The sequence below is a fragment of the Diplotaxodon limnothrissa genome, linkage group LG2, assembly GCF_057381915.1.
Source record: "Diplotaxodon limnothrissa isolate DT_005_m linkage group LG2, D_limnothrissa_male_GT1.1, whole genome shotgun sequence".
In the NCBI taxonomy this organism is placed as follows: domain Eukaryota; kingdom Metazoa; phylum Chordata; class Actinopteri; order Cichliformes; family Cichlidae; genus Diplotaxodon; species Diplotaxodon limnothrissa.
In genome coordinates this window covers 29,279,228-29,298,673 of record NC_140597.1, presented here as the reverse complement: position 1 = coordinate 29,298,673, position 19,446 = coordinate 29,279,228, and the positions used below count along the sequence as shown (strand labels likewise).

The following is a 19,446-nucleotide window of genomic DNA, read 5'->3' as shown; positions in this document are numbered from 1 at the left end:
CTACAGTCAGCAGCTACTTACTTTAGGTTATCATAGCAAAAACACTATAAAGGTGATGGTGGGGCTATTGGGTTGAATATGGTGTATGACGTCAACTTACTACGAGGCAAACTTTGAGGCTTTATGCTAAACTAAATGAACTGCCTCCTGGCTTCAGCTTCCTATTTATGACAGATATGAGAGCGGTATTTGTTTTCTTAACTTATTCTTGGCAAGAGAGCAAATCATTTCCCAAAATTTACGGCTATTCCTTTAACAGCTGGGACGCTGATTCATCCTGATGCAGCGTCCCTGTATTTCACACCCACAGCAAAGTGCCTTTTGTCCCACTCTCTTCTCCCTTCAATCTTTCATCTATTTTTCCCCTCTGCTGGTATTGTTTTCATTTCTCAGCCTGCCAGGGTTTTCCCCCTGCATGTCTTTGACTTTTCCATTCCCTCCCCCCCAGGGGAGCTTGCTCTCCCAGCTTACAGATATCTGCCAGTGGAGAAACATTACAACTATTGCAGATGTTGAAATGTTGATCCCATCCTCACTTAACTTCAGAGCCACCACTCCAGGTCTGCAGCACATCCCTGCTGGTTCTCTGCGCACCGCATGCAGCTGTTTCTGTCTGTTGAAAAGACCCGCTGTAGGGCCAGACCGTGAGGCCCCTGCAGTGAACGACCAATCACTGCTCTTAATCCACGCTGATGTGTAAAGCCAATTAGGGATCCGGTTGCATAAGGAATCTGATTTTGTATGGTGGATGTAGGCTGGCTAAGACCTCATGGAGACAGAGCCTGTGCACATTACTTGATAATGTAACCCTTCACTTGGTAAGGGGTTTACGAGGGCAAATTGGTATGGGAAAGAATCTGACATTTTTTTTTTATTTATTCTCTCTTGGCATTAATGTCAGTGAAAATGTTAAAGTGATAGAAGCATCTAAAAGTGAAATATTTTGCCACAATAGGCTGAAATAACAGGAAAGACATGCAGGATTCACATATCTGGTTTTAATTGGTACAGACTTTAATGCAAGCAAAAATGGTCTCTCACAATGACGTTGCGATAGCAGGACAATTTTATTGTCACGTTTCATTGCAGTTCTTCATTTTTTGTTTGCCTTTTTTGGTGTCAATTCAGTAGAATCTGCAGTCCAGATAACTTCAAGTTCATTACAAAATAAAGTCTTTGCAATAAATAAATATATAGATTTACATTTATACTTTATATGTAGAAAATAAATATATTGTACATCTCATAAATAGGAACACCCATATGTACACCTCAGCTGCTTGCATTTTTAATAATGTTCCCCGATGCTCTGAACATTACAAGTCATCATCCTTAAAAAGAACACCCATTTCTTTAGTCTTCACAACCCCAGTCGGATGAAGTGCTTTTAGCCCGAGCTTAACTGCTTTTGTTTTTTGCATATTAAATTCCCATAGCTTTTTTGTGTTTGTTTGAATTTAATCTGATGTTTAAACTCAGACCAACCGAGCGTGACGCTGAGACTTGGGATGTGCAGTAAGTGCAGTTCGATTGATCCCAGAGTCGGAGACATTATTCCCATCCTTTGTCTTTTATTTGAAACAAAACTTGCTCGTAGCTAACTCAAAGACAATCTCATCACATATCCCAAACTACCGCTTAACAAACATGTAGCACAAAGTTTGCACGTCTCTGCTGTATATGTGGAATGTGCTTTCCTTCCCTCTCCTTTACATTTAATGTTGCCATAACAGTGTGCACACTGTGACATCATGCAGGGATTTATGTCCTTAGCTCCTAAAAGTCACTTCTCATTGACTGTTCCTTGTCCCGGCCAAAACCATCAAGAGCGACCACTCCCATTTTGCCTCTTCGGTATCTACACATGAACCTCTGTTATGCATTTATAGAGAAAACATGGCACCTGATTTGATTTTCCTGATTCAGCCACAGCTGGGCAGTCATGAGGGCCTCCTTTGTCCATGATAACAGGGGTTTTATAAGAGAGTTTTATCTCCTCTCTGAAGTCCGCTGCAGATGATGCAAACATGGTAACCTCAGGTGGGGGGTGAGGGTAAACAGTTCTGTACCAGGTCCAAAATATCCGCAATATCCCTCCCCCGCCCCCTCATTTTTGTCTTTTTCTTTTATCTCTGTTCCTTCAGAAATAACCAGCTCTCCCAGTGTAAGCACTGGTCACCTGTACTGGAATAAATCCCTGAATTCCTGAGGGATCTTTTCAATCTCCACCGGTCTGGGTAAGAAGTGGGTGAGCTTCTGGTGTTTTTTAGTCCTGCCGCCCTCCCTGGGCGAACCATCTTTGTTTAAAGCCACATAGTAGAAGCGCCCCGTGTCCGTGTGCCTGTACCGAGTTGAAGCATAGGTGTTGTACCAGTTCTCCTCAAACTGCTCCCTGAACACACATTCTTTTGTCAGCTTCTTCTGCAGGAGAGGAAACAACAGGTTTGAAAATGCAGAAAACATTTGCAAAAAACGCAGTCAAGACTGAGCTTCGCATGCAGATTCCTCTCCTCTTGATGCACCAGCTTATGTCTGTCATTAACTATTGTACACTGTGCACTTAGAAGTGGAAATGAACCAGTGGAAACTCATTTAGGCAGGTGCGCATTATGACAAAAGGAGCGAAGTCATTACGAGCGGATTTTCACTTTATGCTCCGCAGACCTGTTAACCTCTCGTTGTGCATGGAGAACTATTCCCCTCCCTGTGATGCAATGACAACGCCAAGCGGACGTCTTCCACCCCCACCTCTGAACCAAACATGCACACACACATATATACAGAGCAGCTTTCAAAGCCTCAGCCTTCACTGACAGAACAGCATGAGCGATGGCTGTGGGTTCAGCAGGTGAGAGCATGCTGGCTGGGTGATGGGTGGGAACAATAAGAGACATCAGTGTTTGAGCTGCTTTCCTGCCAAGACCAGTCAGCCTCTGCTGGTCTGTAAAGAGGGTCGAACCCTGTCAAGTAAAAGGTTTTCAGCGGAGGACCACTTCTGAATGTTTGCTTGCTCTTTTTCCTTTTTTGTGTTTTTTGGTAGAAAATACATCTACAGAACATGAAATATTTCTCATTCTCTGCCTTTAACACACTCAGAAGCATCTGTGCGAGACTGCCGTGTTTTATTCCAGAAGCAATTTTGTTGATTGGCTGTCAGGCTCTGCTTGGCTGCGGCTGTGTAGCGAAGCTGTTGTCTGTAAACACAGCCCAGAGGGCACATGACTGGGCCAGCTCCATCCTAATACACACACACACACACACACACACACACACACACACACACACACACACCCTCTCTCAGAGACACACACACGCAAACCTCATTGGATCAAACGCTTGTCATGGTCTGGTGGTTGTTGGACGGAAGCACCCTTTTACCCGCTATCCTCCCCTCCCTGGCCCCTCAGACTCATACATGTCTACATGGCTCCCTCTGTCAGTCAGATGACTCAGTCAGGTGTGCAATTACCCCCAAATCACCGCCTCCCACCACCACCCCGGGTCAAAGCTCCAGGATGGGAGCCAGACTCTGATAGTATGCAGTAACAATATCTGCACTTTCCACATAATGGCCGTGCTTAAAAGTAGCCTCTGTTCGAAATGCTCGGGGGAGGTGCGGGGTAGTCTGAGCCCTGAGAGGCCCCCTCAGGTAATGCCCTGGGACACCTGATACAGGTAAAGCCTCACATACTTCCCCTTCATTGTCTTCATCTCTTCCCTTTCCTCTCCCTGTGACTGCAGGTATGCACCATGTGTCGGTCGGAAAGAGAGGCTGTTGGAAAAACTACCAGATCTCTCTTCTATGTTTTTTACAGCACTGCAGGTCAAACTGAAGAGCAGGGAGGTGCAATCTCCACCAAATTCACACACAGCTCACATCCAGAGTAACGTCAGCCCTTCCCATCTCCACTTTGGGAAAATATGTAAATATTTCCGCATATCTCAAAACTAAATGAAGTGGTTGGTTTTCACTCTAAAAGCTGATTATCCTCGACTCCCCTCACACAGAAAACAAGTGTAAGTAATAGGAAACATACTTGTTTTGTCTGACTGTGCTTTTGCCCATCTGCTGCATATGGGAACCTTGTTAAACGTTTTGATAGCTCTGTACTGACATGTGTTGTAGAAAAAAAGAAAGACACATGAATGAAGGAAAGTTTAATTCCTTGGGAATGACTAGGCGATAGTATATTCTTTAAGAGAGGTTGTCGGTGAGGGGTGGTGAAGTGAAAGGAGGGGTTTTTGACTCACCGACCCATAGAGCTCTCCTTTCTCATTCATGCCGAGGTAGAGTCCAGCGTCCACCCCTCTGATGCTCACCAGACCTACTGCTATACTTATGAACTCCAGGATACCTGAGGTCAAACACATAACATGGAAACACTGGTGAGACAAGCCCACAAACTCAGTGTGATCACCCCTAAAGAACGCAAGCAGGTGGCCTCTTTTAATCTGACTGCAGACCAGTCCTTACTGTCATTTTATGCAAAATCCTGCAGCTATTCCAGACTTCATTTGAAAATTTGCCGTTTTAAGACCATTAAGCAATCGAAGGGCTGCCTCTCCTACCTATGAGATTTTTAATAGCTTATAAATGCGCTCATCCTGTCTTTGGGACTTCCCCCGCAGGCTGTGAAGTCGCTTTTATGAAGCTGAGACGTGGGTTACTTGTTTAGTGAACCGCTGACTCGGAGGAAGTTACAATAAAGCGAACATCTACATCAAAGGCTGGGAAACAACTGGTAAAATTAAAAGCCACTGTTGATGCGGAGGTTAGTCAGAGAGGATCCAGCTGCCTGTGCTGACTGGCAGAGAGGCCAGCCTACAGCCACCTGGTCCCCATCTCCGCGACTTCATCCCATGTCAGAGGATGACATAGAAGATCCTTCTCATTTATTTATTTATTTATTTATTTGAAGAGGGGTGTGTCCCATACCCCTCTAATCAAAACCACGCAGGTCTCACAAAGATCTTTGCACTTTAAATCTAAGCGAAGCCAGAAACAAACACGCGGACCACCCATGTCTCTAAAACCGGCTCGTTTTGGCTCAAGTTTGAACATTAAACCTTCTCTGAATTCCGCAGTGGTCACGCTTTAATTTAGAGATATTCCGCCTTTTTCCCCCTTACCCGTTTTCGCCCGGCCTGCACCTGTGACGAGTCTGCGCGAGACATGTGCGAGTCTGCCCTCTGACCTCGTTTGATTCGCGTGTCGCGCGAGCCGCACACAGTTTTTCAACCTTCTATTTGTAAAGTTAATACAAACATAATAAAAACAGGCCACGAGACTAGAATTAAATCAAGTACTGTTATTTTTTAATGATATCATATACATACCTGTGTTTCCTGCTGTGAAATAACGTCTGTTAACGAGAGAAAACCCTCTGACCTGCGCGCGCGAGAGCCTGCGAGCCTGTTGTTGCTGTCGCTGCAGGACGCGCGCGCTCGCTGCTTGTTTGCGCCTGATTAGAGACACCTGTGGCCCACGCGCAGCGGGGATTGCCAGAAAAAGGTGTGTGCCCTCGCGCCAGGTGACAGTGACGCACGAACGAGTATTCACCGGGGACGCTCAGAAGAAACTTCTTGATAAAACCCCTTCTTAACCGGGTATATATGTATGGGGGAAAGTTGACCCCTTTCTCATTTACCGTTTTGGAGATAAATGGGGTATTAAAAATAGTTCGGTAAAGATTAAAATGAAATTCTGTCTCCAAATAATAGATCAAAGAATAAAGAAATACTGACCAAACCTGCTGTGGTCCTGTCTTGTCCCGTGCACTGTGCCATTGGGGAATATCTCTAGCTGGAAGCCGGTCCTGCAGTAGAGCTGCCGCCGCCTCAAGATCCCTTTGAGGTGGCCGAAATCTGTGGGCGACCCGCGCTGCACTCTGCCTTCAATCTGCCCCAGTCGCTCATTCAGCCCTATGGGGGACTCTGTTACGGGCATAGTCCCCACCGAAGAGAGAGTGCTTTGTAAATCCAAGCCGAGCGTCCCCAGAACACTCACGACCTCTGCCATTGTGTGCACAGCTGTCAAATTAAACGACGGTATTTTGGGATGTAATCGGTAAATTCAGGAAGGAGAGAAAAGTTCACAGAAGTCCGGTCCATGCACGCCAAAAAGCGTACCACGCAGCGCGCCGTTGCTCCTCCAAATCAGCGCAGTCCTCTCAGTTTATTGATGGTGCTTTGCTGCAATCATGAGTTTGATATCTGTGTTTATCAAATAGAAAGACTCTATTATATACATGCTCCCCACGCATTCTCACATTGGATATTCAGACACAAGCCACGCCTGGCTGGCATCCCTTCTTACGCGCATCAGTTTGCTTTACTTAATGTGCACTTTCAGTCCAACTTTTTTTTCTTCTTTCTCTCTACTTGTGATGGTGCCGCTGTCCGTGCGTGCGTGTCTCTGCCCTCTCAGAGAGCCGTATCTGATCCTCCGATCAAATAAATCCTGGTCAAGAAGTATCTTCTTCGCGTAGTTCCCCCGTTTTGCGCTCCGTGGCTTTCGGATAAAACCGCACCGCTTGTTTCAGGGCAGCAAAGTCTGGTAAAAGTTTGTGGAGCGGAATCAAAGATCACCATGGCCAAAAGACAAATGACAGCTGGCGTAAAGCCGAAAATGCACCATAAGTTGTGAGAACTTCTTCACCACAAAGCCAATCCATAATGTATACTGACTGGGTTTTGAGTCACACCACAGACTCCTGGAAGCCACAAAGGAAAACCGCAAAGAAACATTCACCCCCCCTCCCATCCCACCCTACACTACACACACACACACACACACACACACACACACACACACACACACACACACACAAGATTATCAAAATAACCTGTGCATACTTTCGGAGTAATCCAACCTCCCGCACAAGTTTCAGTGCCAACCACTGCAGTTGGAGCTTTTCACGAGAGCTTTTCTCCACCTCCTCTTGGAAGCAGGTGCTTCCTTGCCCCTCTGCACAACGTTTGCAGCGTGCTTCAGCGAAACCAGGAGCTTAACCACTTCTACTACTGGCAAGGAAGGGGTGGGGGTGGAGGGGGGGGTGTAAAAAAAAGAAGAAGAAGGAAAATCCAAATGCTGATGACATGTAGCATTAAATGTGACTGGTGCAGAGTCTTAAACAGTCACTTTAGCAGCACAGAAAACTTCTAAATACATCAAGAGAGTAAGCACCAAACACCACAGATAGCCATTCTCGGGGAGGAAATATTTCTGCTTCTTACTTAATTAACTAAAAGTAGCAATAGTCAGAAGCTGTTAGATGTCAGAGTAGTAGAAGTAGTAGAAAATGTATTAAATTATTGTTCCAAGTTCCTCTAGGCTGTGCCTGGCCAAGACTGTGCATTCTTCATCTTCAGTTAAATTAGTCTTAAAGACAGTCGCATGTTTTAGATGTAAAATAACAATCTGAAAAGCAACTAATAACTACAGCTGTCAAATAAATCAAGAGGAGCACAATATTTGATGTTTGCCATCGTGCCCGTGAAAAAGAACACAGAGAAAGTTACAGCAGGACTAATGAATAATAGGTGTAATTTATGGCTCTGAATGGGGATTTTTGCATCTCTCCTGGGCACAATGGCACTACAGGTCCTAACGTGTAGCTGTGCAGGGGGGGGGGGAGAGAGAGAGAAAAACAAAGCTGTTTGGTGAAGACTGTATTCCTGTTCGAAGATCAAAACTAAACTCCGGGAGCGTTTTAATTAGTTCACTGTTCTTGAGATATCAGTGACAGCAGGATGGGTTTAGAAGGAAGGAGAGGGGAGTGATTACATGAATAACATCACTTAACTATTAAGGTGTGTTGTTTTAGACCTCCCTCAAGCTGCTTTCAGAAACCCCCGTCCTGAGGGGGAGTTCTCACCTCAGAGCTGCTCATCACAGGCAGCAGCAGCAGCTTCCCTGTAGAGAAAGGGGATTTATGACAGTGTCTCACTTCCAATGAACAGTGACGAACAGCGTGTTAAAATCACCCAAAGTGTGTATGATTGTTTTGATGTCACTGTCAGGCTTTAGATGGATCTCTTGGCTTCTTGTTTTTTGGGGCTAATTTATCAGCTTTTGTGGCACTGGCGCAATCTATTTTGAAGCAGATGTTAGCGGCTTTCAGAGTTTCTCGGAGTGGGATACAGTATGATTGACCTTCCAAAGCATGCAAGCCTTTTTCACTGCTACTAATTATGCCTCCATAAATCTTAGGGGTGTGTCATGGCTGCATTGAAGTCAGAGGAGGGACAGTGGCTTTCAGCTGGTGCAGGATATGAAAGGTGGTAGGGGTGATAAATGCCCATGGGCCTCTGCTTGATGAATTGGGCAAAAAGGGGTTGATGAGGAGTCACTGATGGGCAGGCTTTGTGTGAACAGACACCAGGGCCCTCGCTGCCGAGGAGGATGAAAGGAGAATTGGTCTCAGCTAAAAGGGTGGAAGGAGAAGGATTAAAGAAAAGGGGGAAGAGGAGAAAGAAAGTGACTGAGCAAGAATAACAGAACATTAAAAGGAAACACACTTTTCCTCCCTCCCCACGGGCCTCCTCTGATTTTCGCTTGGTGTCCATCACCTCTGTACAAAACTGAAATCAATCTATGTTAGAATAAAAATGTAGTGGTGGTAAATTTTGATTTCTTCTACTTTTTTTTTTTTCTTTTTTGGTAGCTATTAGAGCTACATCTGTTGCTGGTCTGCCATATTTTATAGTTGACATGGCAGATTTATGGCTGCAGATGAAAAAAAAATCCAGAGTCAAAATGTTCCCATATGCTGAGAACCTGCAGAGGATATAGAAATGAAGATAATGACCTCAAGTGCATTAAGCTACAGCTTTGAAGTTGCTCTCCCGTGAGTCACAGCGAGAGAGAGAGAGTCAGAATTGAAAATGAAGTTACACTTGCACTGGGAACAGGGGGGCTAATAAGCACCTCACCTGTTTATTTGGATTAGAGCAACTTCTTATGTGTCCTCCTCCAAGAGGTGAACAAAGGCCTGCAAGGAAAAGAAATGCACAGACTGAGGTGTGCTTAATTTGATTATGAATCTCTCCGGAGATGCTTGTCAGAGTCATTATTGAAGTTTAAAGTTTTTCTTATGATACACAAGATACATTTTCATGCCCAGATTTAGGTGGGAAGACTAAAGCAGGTCTCACAGTAAACAGAATCAAGCAGCTGGTTAGCTTAGCACAGAGCCGGTCTGGTTGCCTAGGATCTGAAAGGCCAAGAGATCAGTAACAACATCATCAACAAAAGTAGATTTTTATTTACAATAATAAATCTAGTGCGCTTTTTGAACCGTCAGTCTCATGTGCACAACATGAGTAAACACTGCCTGCTATCGTGATGTGATACGCGAAACCAGTTCCTGATAGCATGTGCGCTATCCTCCATGTCTGCGTCTAATCCCGCCTTCGAATCACATCTGCGAAATGACTCATGAAAGGTTTTAAAATGATCAGAAACACAAGGCGCTGAAAGTGGCGCAAAAAAAAGAGAGAGGAAGGGGAGGAAGACAGAAGAATATGGAGGTAAGAATCACTAGATTGTAAATATAAAATTAAACGCGACAGTAGCGCTTGTTGCTTTCTGCTGTTTGTAGGAGTCTTTCTTCTGAGCTTATTAAATACCTGCAGCTTCTTTGGGGTTACCTGCAGCTGTAAGATCCACACACAGAATGCCAATCTTACAGTCCGATCGTTTGTTACGCAGCGGACATCTTCAGGTTCTGATATGAGCTCATTACAGCTGTTGGAGGCCACTGCTTTCTGATCTTGCCTAGGGCATCAAAACAGCTAGAGTCAGCCCTGGCTTAACATGAAGACTGGAAACAAGAAGAAACAGATCTGCTGGCTCCATTTCCCCCACCATCGCCTCAGTTCCTACCATGTTATGTCTTGTTTGCTTGATCGCTACAAAAACCCGAGTTTCAAAATAACACAGGGTTCACGGGAGGTTACGTGCTGGACTACGTCTTGGCCAGAGTCACAGTGGAGCCTCTTCACTCTGACGGATGCTCAGTTTAGAAGAAGACCTCCAGCTTCTTATGATGGCACACAGATCTAGGATCAGATTCCTCAAAACCCTCTCAACTTTACCCCAGTGAGGGCATTTAAAAAAAAAAAGGCTGACTCAGTATAAGACTGAGGCCTCATATCGCATACTGCTCAGCTAATGAGGCCGCTAAAGGGGTCAGGACCTCCCGTCTGCCTGCACGCAGAGCTGGACAACTGTAAGTGTAAAGAAAGGCTGCGAAGCATAAGCCTTAGAGCAGAGCTACAAACATCCAGAGAGAGAGGGGATATCATCTGTTCTTATTTTACCTTTTGTCAACCAGCATGTGGAAAATGATCTTCACTGTGAGTTATTTGCAGAGCTGGATTCCATGTTATTTCATTCCCTAGCAGAGACATAACAGAGAGGGTCTCCTCTTTCACACAGGTGGTCCTTCAGCCTTGTTCAAGGGCGCTGTGTGCGCTGGGGCAGGGTTGGGAGAGTACACATTGGGGGGGAGGACTAGGGCAGGCATGGGGTGGGGTGGGGGCATAGACAGATGCGAATTTAGGTAATGGTGTAACATTTCAGCGCCTGCTTTCCTTGGCCACCCCATGTAAAGATAGTGTTAATTAATTTGTTTGCTTTGCTTTCAAGCACTAACGAATGGAGCCCTGTAGGTTTTGAGAAGCCACTTGTATGCAAGGGAAACGGTCTAAAACCAACATTTGTTATACAAATTGCTTACATATGTTCTTGGGAGAGGGGAAAAAAAGATCCTTGTTATGACACCAACAGAGACGTCCCTTTTTTTTTAAACCGAAGGGAAAACCTTGGTAGGAATACTTCAAGTTTGTCTCTAACATTTTGGTTTAGCAGTTAATTATCCATACTCCAAACTTGTGGTTTTTCTCTTTTCATCAGAGGCCTGACTTAACTATAAACTGGAACAATAAAAGTTGTGTTTCGTGGAATAAACTTCCTTCTTATCCATGATACAAGGAGCAGAGTTATAAGTTTTTTCCTTCCTCGATGTTCTTTGGCTCAGTCTTCCTTATCACGAGTGGACATTTACAGCATTATACTGGACCTGATTCTTGCTAATTTAATTGTGCTGTTGCTTTGAGCGAGTCCCCGTCACCCAAGTGATGCTCCACCTGTCCACCCGTGCTGAGGTGCGGTGTATGAATACCAAGAACAGCGTTTAAGCTGTTTCTCAGCTCTGCAGGGCTGCGGTCTGATGTTAGAGATTGTATATGCGTGCTCATGATCCTGTCTGATGAGGGAACAAGCCCTCAGAGTGAGACTATTATTCTTACTACAACACAGAGCAGGAATCTAGTCTCAAACAGATGTTAGGAGCCCTTTGTAGAGCCTCTGGCACAGAGCCCAACCCTACCTATCTGCACAGCTATTTACATGGCAATCCAGCTGCTCAGTCTCTCTCCTTTTTCTCTCCTGCTCTCAAACCCTCCCTTTCCTTTTGCCCTCTCATTCTGCCCGCGTCTACACATTTACATCCCCTCGCTTTCCCTGCCCCCCTTTCCTCCCCTCCCCTCGCATTTTGAAATCAAATACCTGCCCTCGTATAAACTTTGATCAATCAAACGTACAAATTTGTTTAGCTGAGGAGACAGTGACATACTGACGCAGGTTCGCTCACGCAGAGATGAAAAAGGCCAGGCGTCCCATATCTCAGAATATCTCGGGGGTGACGCAAACCTTTACCCACACACTTTATATTTAGTTGGTCGCTTTCACAGAAAAGCCAAATATATCCACCTCCCCGAAAAACCTTACCTGCTATGTTGACTTATAGTCCTCTAGTCCAAGCAGATGTGGGAGAGACGGATTTATAATGAGAATCATTCCTGGAATCGGAGTTTTTGTTTGCTTTCTCACTAATCTTGTGAGGCGATATAAAATGCCTTCCACTTCTTGCATAGCTAGAGGAAAGCCATTTGTAAAGTGAGTTATTCAGCTTAATTTAACTCATCTGTAAAGTTGGAGCTTTTTAAGGGACCATGCCCAAATGACTGCAGAGAATGGGGCCTCGATAACTTCTCCTTCAGTTGGAGAAAAAGCGGCAACAAACTCAGTGTCTAAAATAATAGTGCAGCTATCTTCACTAATAACCAAAGTAAATGGACTGATTCTTATTGAGTTCTTTCTCTACTTTGCCTTAGCACTCAAAGCACCCCCAACCTGTCACGTCAGATGGGCCTGCCCCTCCCTGAGTCCTGGTTCTGCCATAGGTTTCTTCCTGTTGAAAGGGAGTTTTTCCTTCCCACCATTGCCAAGTGCTTGGAGCCATCTGATGCTTGGTGTTTTCTCTGTATTATTCTAGTCTTTAAATTACAACATATAGTGCCTTGAGCCAACTGTTACTGAGGTTTGGGACTATATAAATAAAACTGAGCCAAATGACACTATATTGCCAAAAGTATTGAACTTAAGTGACGGCCCATTCTTAATCCATAGGGTTTAATACGATGTTAACCCGCCTTTTGCAGCTATAGCAGCTTCAACTCTTCTGGGAAGTCTTTCCACGAGGTTTAGCAGTGTGTTTATTTGATTCTTTGACCATTCTTCCAGAAGCACATTCGTGAGGTCAGACACTGGTGTTGGATGAGAAGGCCTGGCTCTCAGTCTTTGCTCTAATTCGTCCCACAGGTGTTCTATCAGGTTGAAGTCAGGACTGTGCAGGCCAGTTAAGTTCTTCTACACCAAACTCGCTCATCCATGTCTTTATGGACCTTGCTTTGTGCACTGGTGTGCAGTCATGTTGGAACTGGAAGGGACCATTCCCGAACTGTTTCCACAAAGTTGGGAGCATGAAGTTGCCTAAAATGTCTTGGCATGCTGAAGCATTTAGAGTTCCTTTCACTGGAACTAAAGAGCCTCGTGTATCAGATTGCCTGATGAAGTCTGATTTGTCACTCCAGAGAACACGTCTCCATTGCTCTAGGTGTAAAGCAGTTTGCTTTACACCACTGCATCCAACCTTTTGCATTGTGTTCAGTGATATGAGACTTGGACTAAGCTGCTCAGCCATGGAAACCCATTCATTAAGTTCTCTATGCACCATTCTTGAGCTAATCTGCAGGCCACATAAATTTTGGAGGCCTGTAGCTGTTGACTCTGCAGAAAGTTGGTGATCTCTGTGCACTATGCACCTCAGCATCTGCTGACCTCACTCACTGATTTTACATGGCCTACCACTTCATGGCTGAGTTGATGTTGTTCCCAATCGCTTCCACTTACCACACTGGAATTCACTGGAGTTCCTGAGAATGACCCATTCTTTCACAAATGTTTGTAGGAGCAGTCTGCATGCCAAGGTGCTTGATTTATAAACCAGGGAATAAGTATATGCCACTTATTCATCTATCTATGCTTAAGTGCATTCACACCAAAAAATGCGTAGAGAGGCATGCAGCCACCAACCCTCTGATTAGTAGGTGACCTGCTCTACTTCCTGAGCCACAGCGACCCCGAAATGCATTAGCAGTTGAGGACGGTTGCACAAATATTAACATATTAGTAAAACAGTTCTCATGCAACATTCAGTTAGCAAAATTTTGACAGGGGTGGAGAAATGGCCAAACTTTCTTTTATGCCTTGTAGCTCACAAGAGTTGAAAAAAAGAAATCTGCGATGACAAAAGTTTAGAGACACATCCCTGTAATTCAGATGCATAGCCCTCCCTCCTTTCTTCCCCCTTCTTTCCCCCTCTTATTAGTTGTTCTACAGCCAAACATTGCGAGACACAGTGAAACAAGCGTGGACAGATTCCATTCATTCAACCAGAACTGACTCCTAAGTGTGCTTTCTTTGTGTGGCTCTGTCATTTAACTGCATTTATGTCATTTTCTTATTCCTTAAGGTTTAGTAACAGTCACAGTGACTTAAACGATGCAAAGCAGCGCAAAGAGGTTTCTCGCTCTGGGAGGGATCTGGTGCTCATTAACATCAGCTCGGTGGCAGCATTATCACAAGATGATAATTAGACAAGCAGCTTTCATGTAAATGAAAGGAAATGAAATCAAAGTCCACCGGGGCCCTGAAGCTGGCTGGCTTGTCAGTAGAGGGTGCTGATGCTTCCCTCCCTCTCAGAGCTTCAGCCAACATCTCAGATTGCCTCAGAATCATGCAATGTCACGCTATGACAAATGGAGATACATTAGTTAATTAAAGTGGGGAGTTCAGAGCAGGGTGATGCAGGTCGTCTCTCTTTTCTCGCTTTCATTCTTAAACATTCCTCCTCCGTGTCACGATGCAAAAGCGGAGCCGGGTCCAACTCTCCGACTTCCCTGGCGTGATTGGTCGAGTTCTTTCTCAGTTTCTGTAATCAAGGCCGCTTCAGTTTCTGACGTAGTTTTCATTGTTATTCTCCCGTCTGTTGTTGGGTTGGTTGTTGACTTAAGCGAACTCTTAGATCTGCTATATTTGTAGGGGTAATTTAGTGTCCTGAGTGATTTACAGTTCAGGTTTAGATTGTGCGAGCCTGCGCCTCAGAACGCACCATTTGTGGACCAAATAAGATTATCACAAGGCATGTCTTTTGCGTGCTCATCGACATTAAACAGTTTCTCCCCAAGAGACGTTTTAATTGACTTCAAGTGATTTTTGGCAAATGAGAAAACGCCAGAGGAACTAATGGGGGCAGCGGGTTCATTGTTGATGATTTGTATTGGGAGGTTAAAATGGAAAAGAGAGCTCGCAAACTCACTGTTTTCATCTGAAGCCTTCAGCTTCTCCGTCTTTGATGTTGCGGGGGTGAATAGTTGTTAGGTTGAGACAGTCTCTCCGCTGCCAGAAACAAGGCTGGAGGCTGAGACAGGTGCACCATGTTCATCACATCCTGATGGAGGAGACTGAGGGCCAAGATGTTGTTCTCAACATATTGGAAGTGTTTGTTAACAGATGGAGACATGTGCTGGCAAACGTTACCTCACTTTGACCAGAAAGAGGGGAGAGAGAGCAAGGACGGGGTAGAAAGCAACATCTAATTTCCAACGGCACGAAGGACGCTGGGATACAAAGACAGGGAAAGAGGAAGATAAGAGAGAAATCAATCAAAAATTTAATTTTAGCATTTGTCCAAGCCCTACAGCTGAAGATAATATATAACACTGAGCACACAAAAAACAAATCTTTATGTGCTTCAACTGTCAATCCAGTCTGAGAGAAAACGGTTGAGACTTTGTTTATTCCCAGGTTTCGGCCATAATCTCCAGCTGCAAATTGTGCAAAACCACAAGCAGGTTAAAGGATTTTCCCTCAGGAAGTCTTTCTTTTTAATCCAATGTCTGTCATACTTTTCAAGCAATGTTTTAGCCACATATGTTCCTCCGCAGCCCACTCCTCTATCTGTGTTTGTATCACAGCTTTATTTCTCTTGTAAGGTCATGCAGCTACAGCTGGCATCAATATGGCAAAGCTTTTTTCTGTCTGAGCCCAGCGCTGGAAAGTTATGTTCATCGGGCTAATCAGTTTAAAAGATAATGAAAACAGAGATTGTTTACAGAGATTAGGCCCTTGGAAATGGAGTAATCAGTGCTTTTGAAAGGGCACTGACAGCGGCGGGGCTCTATTTCTTGTCTGTAGAAAGCGAGCAACGCCGCTGTACCTCCCCATCTCTAACAAGCTCTCTGAGCCCTGATGTCATCACAGATAGAAGATAGAGTACCTTATCCTCCGCTGCTCTCCATTTGCTCGTCTTTGCTGGAATGAAATTACTCAACGCTTAACAGACGGGGCACCTGTCAGCCAGATGTGTTTGAGTAATGAATAAAGAATAGGATGAAGTAAGCGTTTTGACAAAAAATGTCCAGAGAAAAATTAATCATGGGCTTAATTTTTTTTCTCAGCCCCATTGTTTAATACGCTGTTATGATTTATGTGGCAATAGATTGATTTATTTCAGGGCTGGAGGCTGGATTACTTTAGGAGAGTCACCGATTCGAAGCTGAGCCGAAGCTCTAGAAATAGTTGTAACATTTCACGCTTTTATATGCATATGGATTATGCACTTACGCTGATTTAATCCATGTTAGACTGAGGCCAACTATTGTCATTTTCTTTCTTTCTTTTTTTTGGCTGAAGTGTTCAGTCCAGTTCGCATTTTATTCATCGGAGAGACACATGGGGCCCTGATTTAATTGGGGAGGGGTTCCCTCATAAGAGGCAAAAGCCATGAAAATAATTATCAGTATCTCAGATCTCAACCACTGAAGGGGGGGAACATATGTTTAGGATTTGGACTTACAGGGTTGCCCCCTTTACCAGCCAAATACAACTTGTTTCCTGGCCGCTTAGTGTATGTATTTATCAACATTTTTCTGAGAGAGAGACCAAAAAAAAAGATTTACGGGGGAGATACATGGTAGGGGTTTTGTCCAAGAAGATAGTAGGTCTGACGTGCCAGGACAAGAGGTAGAGCAGCTTGTTTGGCTCAAGATTTAATGCAACATTTGGCTGTTCTCAGGCCTTTCCTCCTGGGAAGAAGAACCAGATCCCTGCTTGAAACCTTACATTTATTTTTTCTTCAGTTTTTATAATTCAGCATCATGGAGGACACAGACAGAAAACACGTGTATTTGGTGGCTTTCCTCGCCCTGTGACTTATCAGGAAGACTTTAGGGAAAAGATGTTTCTGGAGAGGAGAGGATGGGTGTGAATCTTTTGTCTCGGCCTGAGTCCGCTCTTGGCCACAACACGCTGTCAGTTGAGCAGCCCGGGGAGGCTAAGCCCTGTTCCTCCGCCTCTGACCAATGGCTCTGGCATCCTCCGCTCTGGCACGGTGACGTCCTGGGGGAATCTTTATTCTGATCAGAATACGTGGCGGAAAGCTCCTATAAAGTCCCACAAAACAGTGAAACAGAGAAACCTTGGACTGAGCTGCAGAGGCGAGGGGGACCGATCACCATAAAAATGCAATTTATCTTTTATTCTGCTCGGTCACATTGTCCTGCTTTCCCTTGAAGTTAGTTTTCTGTACTTCAACAAAGAGCAGGAGTTATCTTTTTTCCTGTTGCTGCTTCTGCTGTCACATTTTGAACCATTTTGGAAGACTAATGTTGGGGGTTTGCAAAGCACTGAATGCATTCTAGTGGTATCCATTAGTGTAATGCTGGCTGTTTGATTCTGAAGGAGACCCTGACAGTGTACTTGACAAACAGTCGGCTGATCCATTTCCTTCGCAAAGGAGAATGACAGGGGGACTGCCTCTGCTGTGAGTGGCCCCACTGTGCGCCTATAAGCGCCGAGAGTTGGGTGGTCTGTCCATCAGCGGCAGATCTGGGGTTAGGCCTGAGAAAAGCAGCTCACCCATATCACTTTCAAAGCATGAAACCCTAAGCGCCGACCGCGCTCTGCTCACTGCAGCCTTTTACACACAAAGACACCTGTTGTTCCACTCTCATACAAAGGCTTAATCAATCTAGGTGTTTGCAGTCAAACAAACACAAATGCCATGTTGCATTTAGTTTGTAAATTTTATGTGATTTAAAAAAAAAAAAGAGCTGTTTTGCACTTGGCCAGCTGAGTTGTCTAGATGCCAAAGCACTGATTACTCAAAATCACAAAAGTTCAGACCTAGTAAACTTGTGAAAGTATGTGAAACAGATATGATTTCCCACGCCCCATCAATCAGAAGCAAAATGAGTGCGACAGTAAAGCAGTGCTAAGCTGTAGGTGGCCTCTAGTAAGGTAATAAATAAAGCGGAAACGTCACCCTGGAGGACAACAGGATGTACTTGTTGGACTTTTGTGCAGCTCCAACTGAAAAGGTCTTTCAAAACTTCCAAGCTTCTCCGTCCCTGCAGTCCACAGAGATCGTACTAAGAATAACAACCTGCACACGTTTTGGATCCTGCCAAACGGATCGATTTGACCCATATTTGCTGTGACAAACCGAAATGTCTGAGTCTCCAAACAAGCGGAGGCGATGTTTGCTCGAGAAACTCTAGGGTGTGTTTCTCTACTGCCAGCATTTATGAGAAAGGCTGTTTTGGTCATTTCATCAGTTTTGTTTGGGCAACAGTGATTGATTGTGTTTCTATTCTGAGGAACAGTAAGTCAGGGCCAGCAATTACATTATTTAATGTAATTTAATGAAGTGATTTGGTTCAAATTAAACACTTGCACACTATAAATACCACTGTGACTTTTAGGTATTTTGTAGAAACACTTTCTTCCATTCTCCAAAAGTTGATTCTGTTCATCTGGACGTAACGTTTTGTGGGAGAAACGTTTAGTCACTCATCCAAGTGACTTCTTCAGTCTCAGCTGACTGCAGGTTTCCCCAAATCAAGGGAGTCAAGGAGGCCATTTACGTGAAAAGGAAAGACCATCTCTGAATCGAGGAGGGGGCCTAAGGGTACATCTTTCGCCATCTTACAGTGCTGTGATTGCAGCCATTCCCCAACTCTCTGTGAATGGTACTCATGGCCATTGATCAGTGGTCTTTGACCACTGGGTTTTGGTCTGTGGTTGTTGATCAATGGTGATGAGAATTTGGATAATTATGATTAAGGAACTGACCTCCCAGCCCATTGTTCCTTCAGTGGGCTGGTTTCAGTCATTATGCAAATTTACTGTTTATAAGATTTGGGGAAACCTGCAGTCAGCTGAGACTGAAGAAGTCACTTGGATGAGTGACAAAACGTTTCCTGGATGAATGCAGAATGCATCAAGACTTTCTTCCACTGGAAATATTTATCTCAATAAAACAGGAAGTTGTAATTACAGAAGGTACAATTAAACCTTTACTCATATTTTTGCCCCCTTGTGGCTGACATGAAGCTTCAAAGAAAACAGCAACGAGAGTGAGGCAGCAACACTGATAACTGATAACTAAGAGATGAGGTTTTAAATATGAAGCATTAAACAGTTTAAGTGAAATGGCCTTGGAGTTTTTCTTGTTTAGTTTACAATGAGAGGCTCATTTCACTCTCGCCGGCTGTTTATCTGATTCGATTTAATCTAGTCGTTAAACAGCGGACAATTAAGATTGCTGAAGAAAGATGGGATTGGTCTCTACCTAAATCTTTCCAGTAGGGCAGAGGCAGATATGAATAGCGGTGGTAATTTGATGAGGCACTGCCTCTCTTTGGGATCACACACTGAGAGGAGGCTTTGTTTACGTGCCAAATGGATTTATGGAATCAAGTAGAAGTTTTCATTTCCTTGTTTGGGTCGACGTGTAGGGGATTAGAAAGAGAAAGAAAAATGTGGGCAAAGATAAAAGTAGTTATTAGACACACGGTGGTAGAACAATGACTCTTTGGTTTATTCTGATTTTCCATTTCGCTTTGAACGGCGTCTTTGTGGTGAACTTCCAGTTTGGTTCGGGCTGGATTTGTTCACAAAGTTTAGTAAATGCCGTAGGAATATAAAAAGCTAATTTGTTTTTTGGTTTCTAACTGAAAGTGTAATTTAGTACATTT

The 19,446-nt window shown here is 44.3% G+C and overlaps 1 protein-coding gene across 1 annotated transcript; it reads right to left on the bottom strand.

Annotated features, from left to right (window-relative positions):
- Positions 1–2,175: 2,175 nt before the first annotated feature.
- fgf16 (fibroblast growth factor 16) lies at positions 2,176–6,046 on the bottom strand. The gene is made up of 3 exons (XM_085370168.1): positions 5,746–6,046; positions 4,252–4,355; positions 2,176–2,421 (listed from the first exon to the last, which is right to left on the bottom strand). The coding sequence occupies exons 1-3, from the start codon at positions 6,017–6,019 to the stop codon at positions 2,176–2,178; spliced, it is 624 nt and encodes a 207-aa protein (XP_085226294.1). The 5' UTR covers positions 6,020–6,046.
- Between the last annotated feature and the right edge of the window lie 13,400 nt (positions 6,047–19,446).

Excerpts from the sequence above, each read along its gene's own strand:
- fgf16 (XM_085370168.1), bottom strand. The coding sequence starts at position 6,019 with ATGGCAGAGGTCGTGAGTGTTCTGGGGACGCTCGGCTTGGATTTACAA. Across the intron at positions 4,356-5,745 it reads ACAGGACCACAGCAGGTTTG|GTATCCTGGAGTTCATAAGT; the intron begins GTCAGTATTTCT and ends GTTTGACCTCAG. Across the intron at positions 2,422-4,251 it reads AAGGAGAGCTCTATGGGTCG|AAGAAGCTGACAAAAGAATG; the intron begins GTGAGTCAAAAA and ends CCTCTCCTGCAG.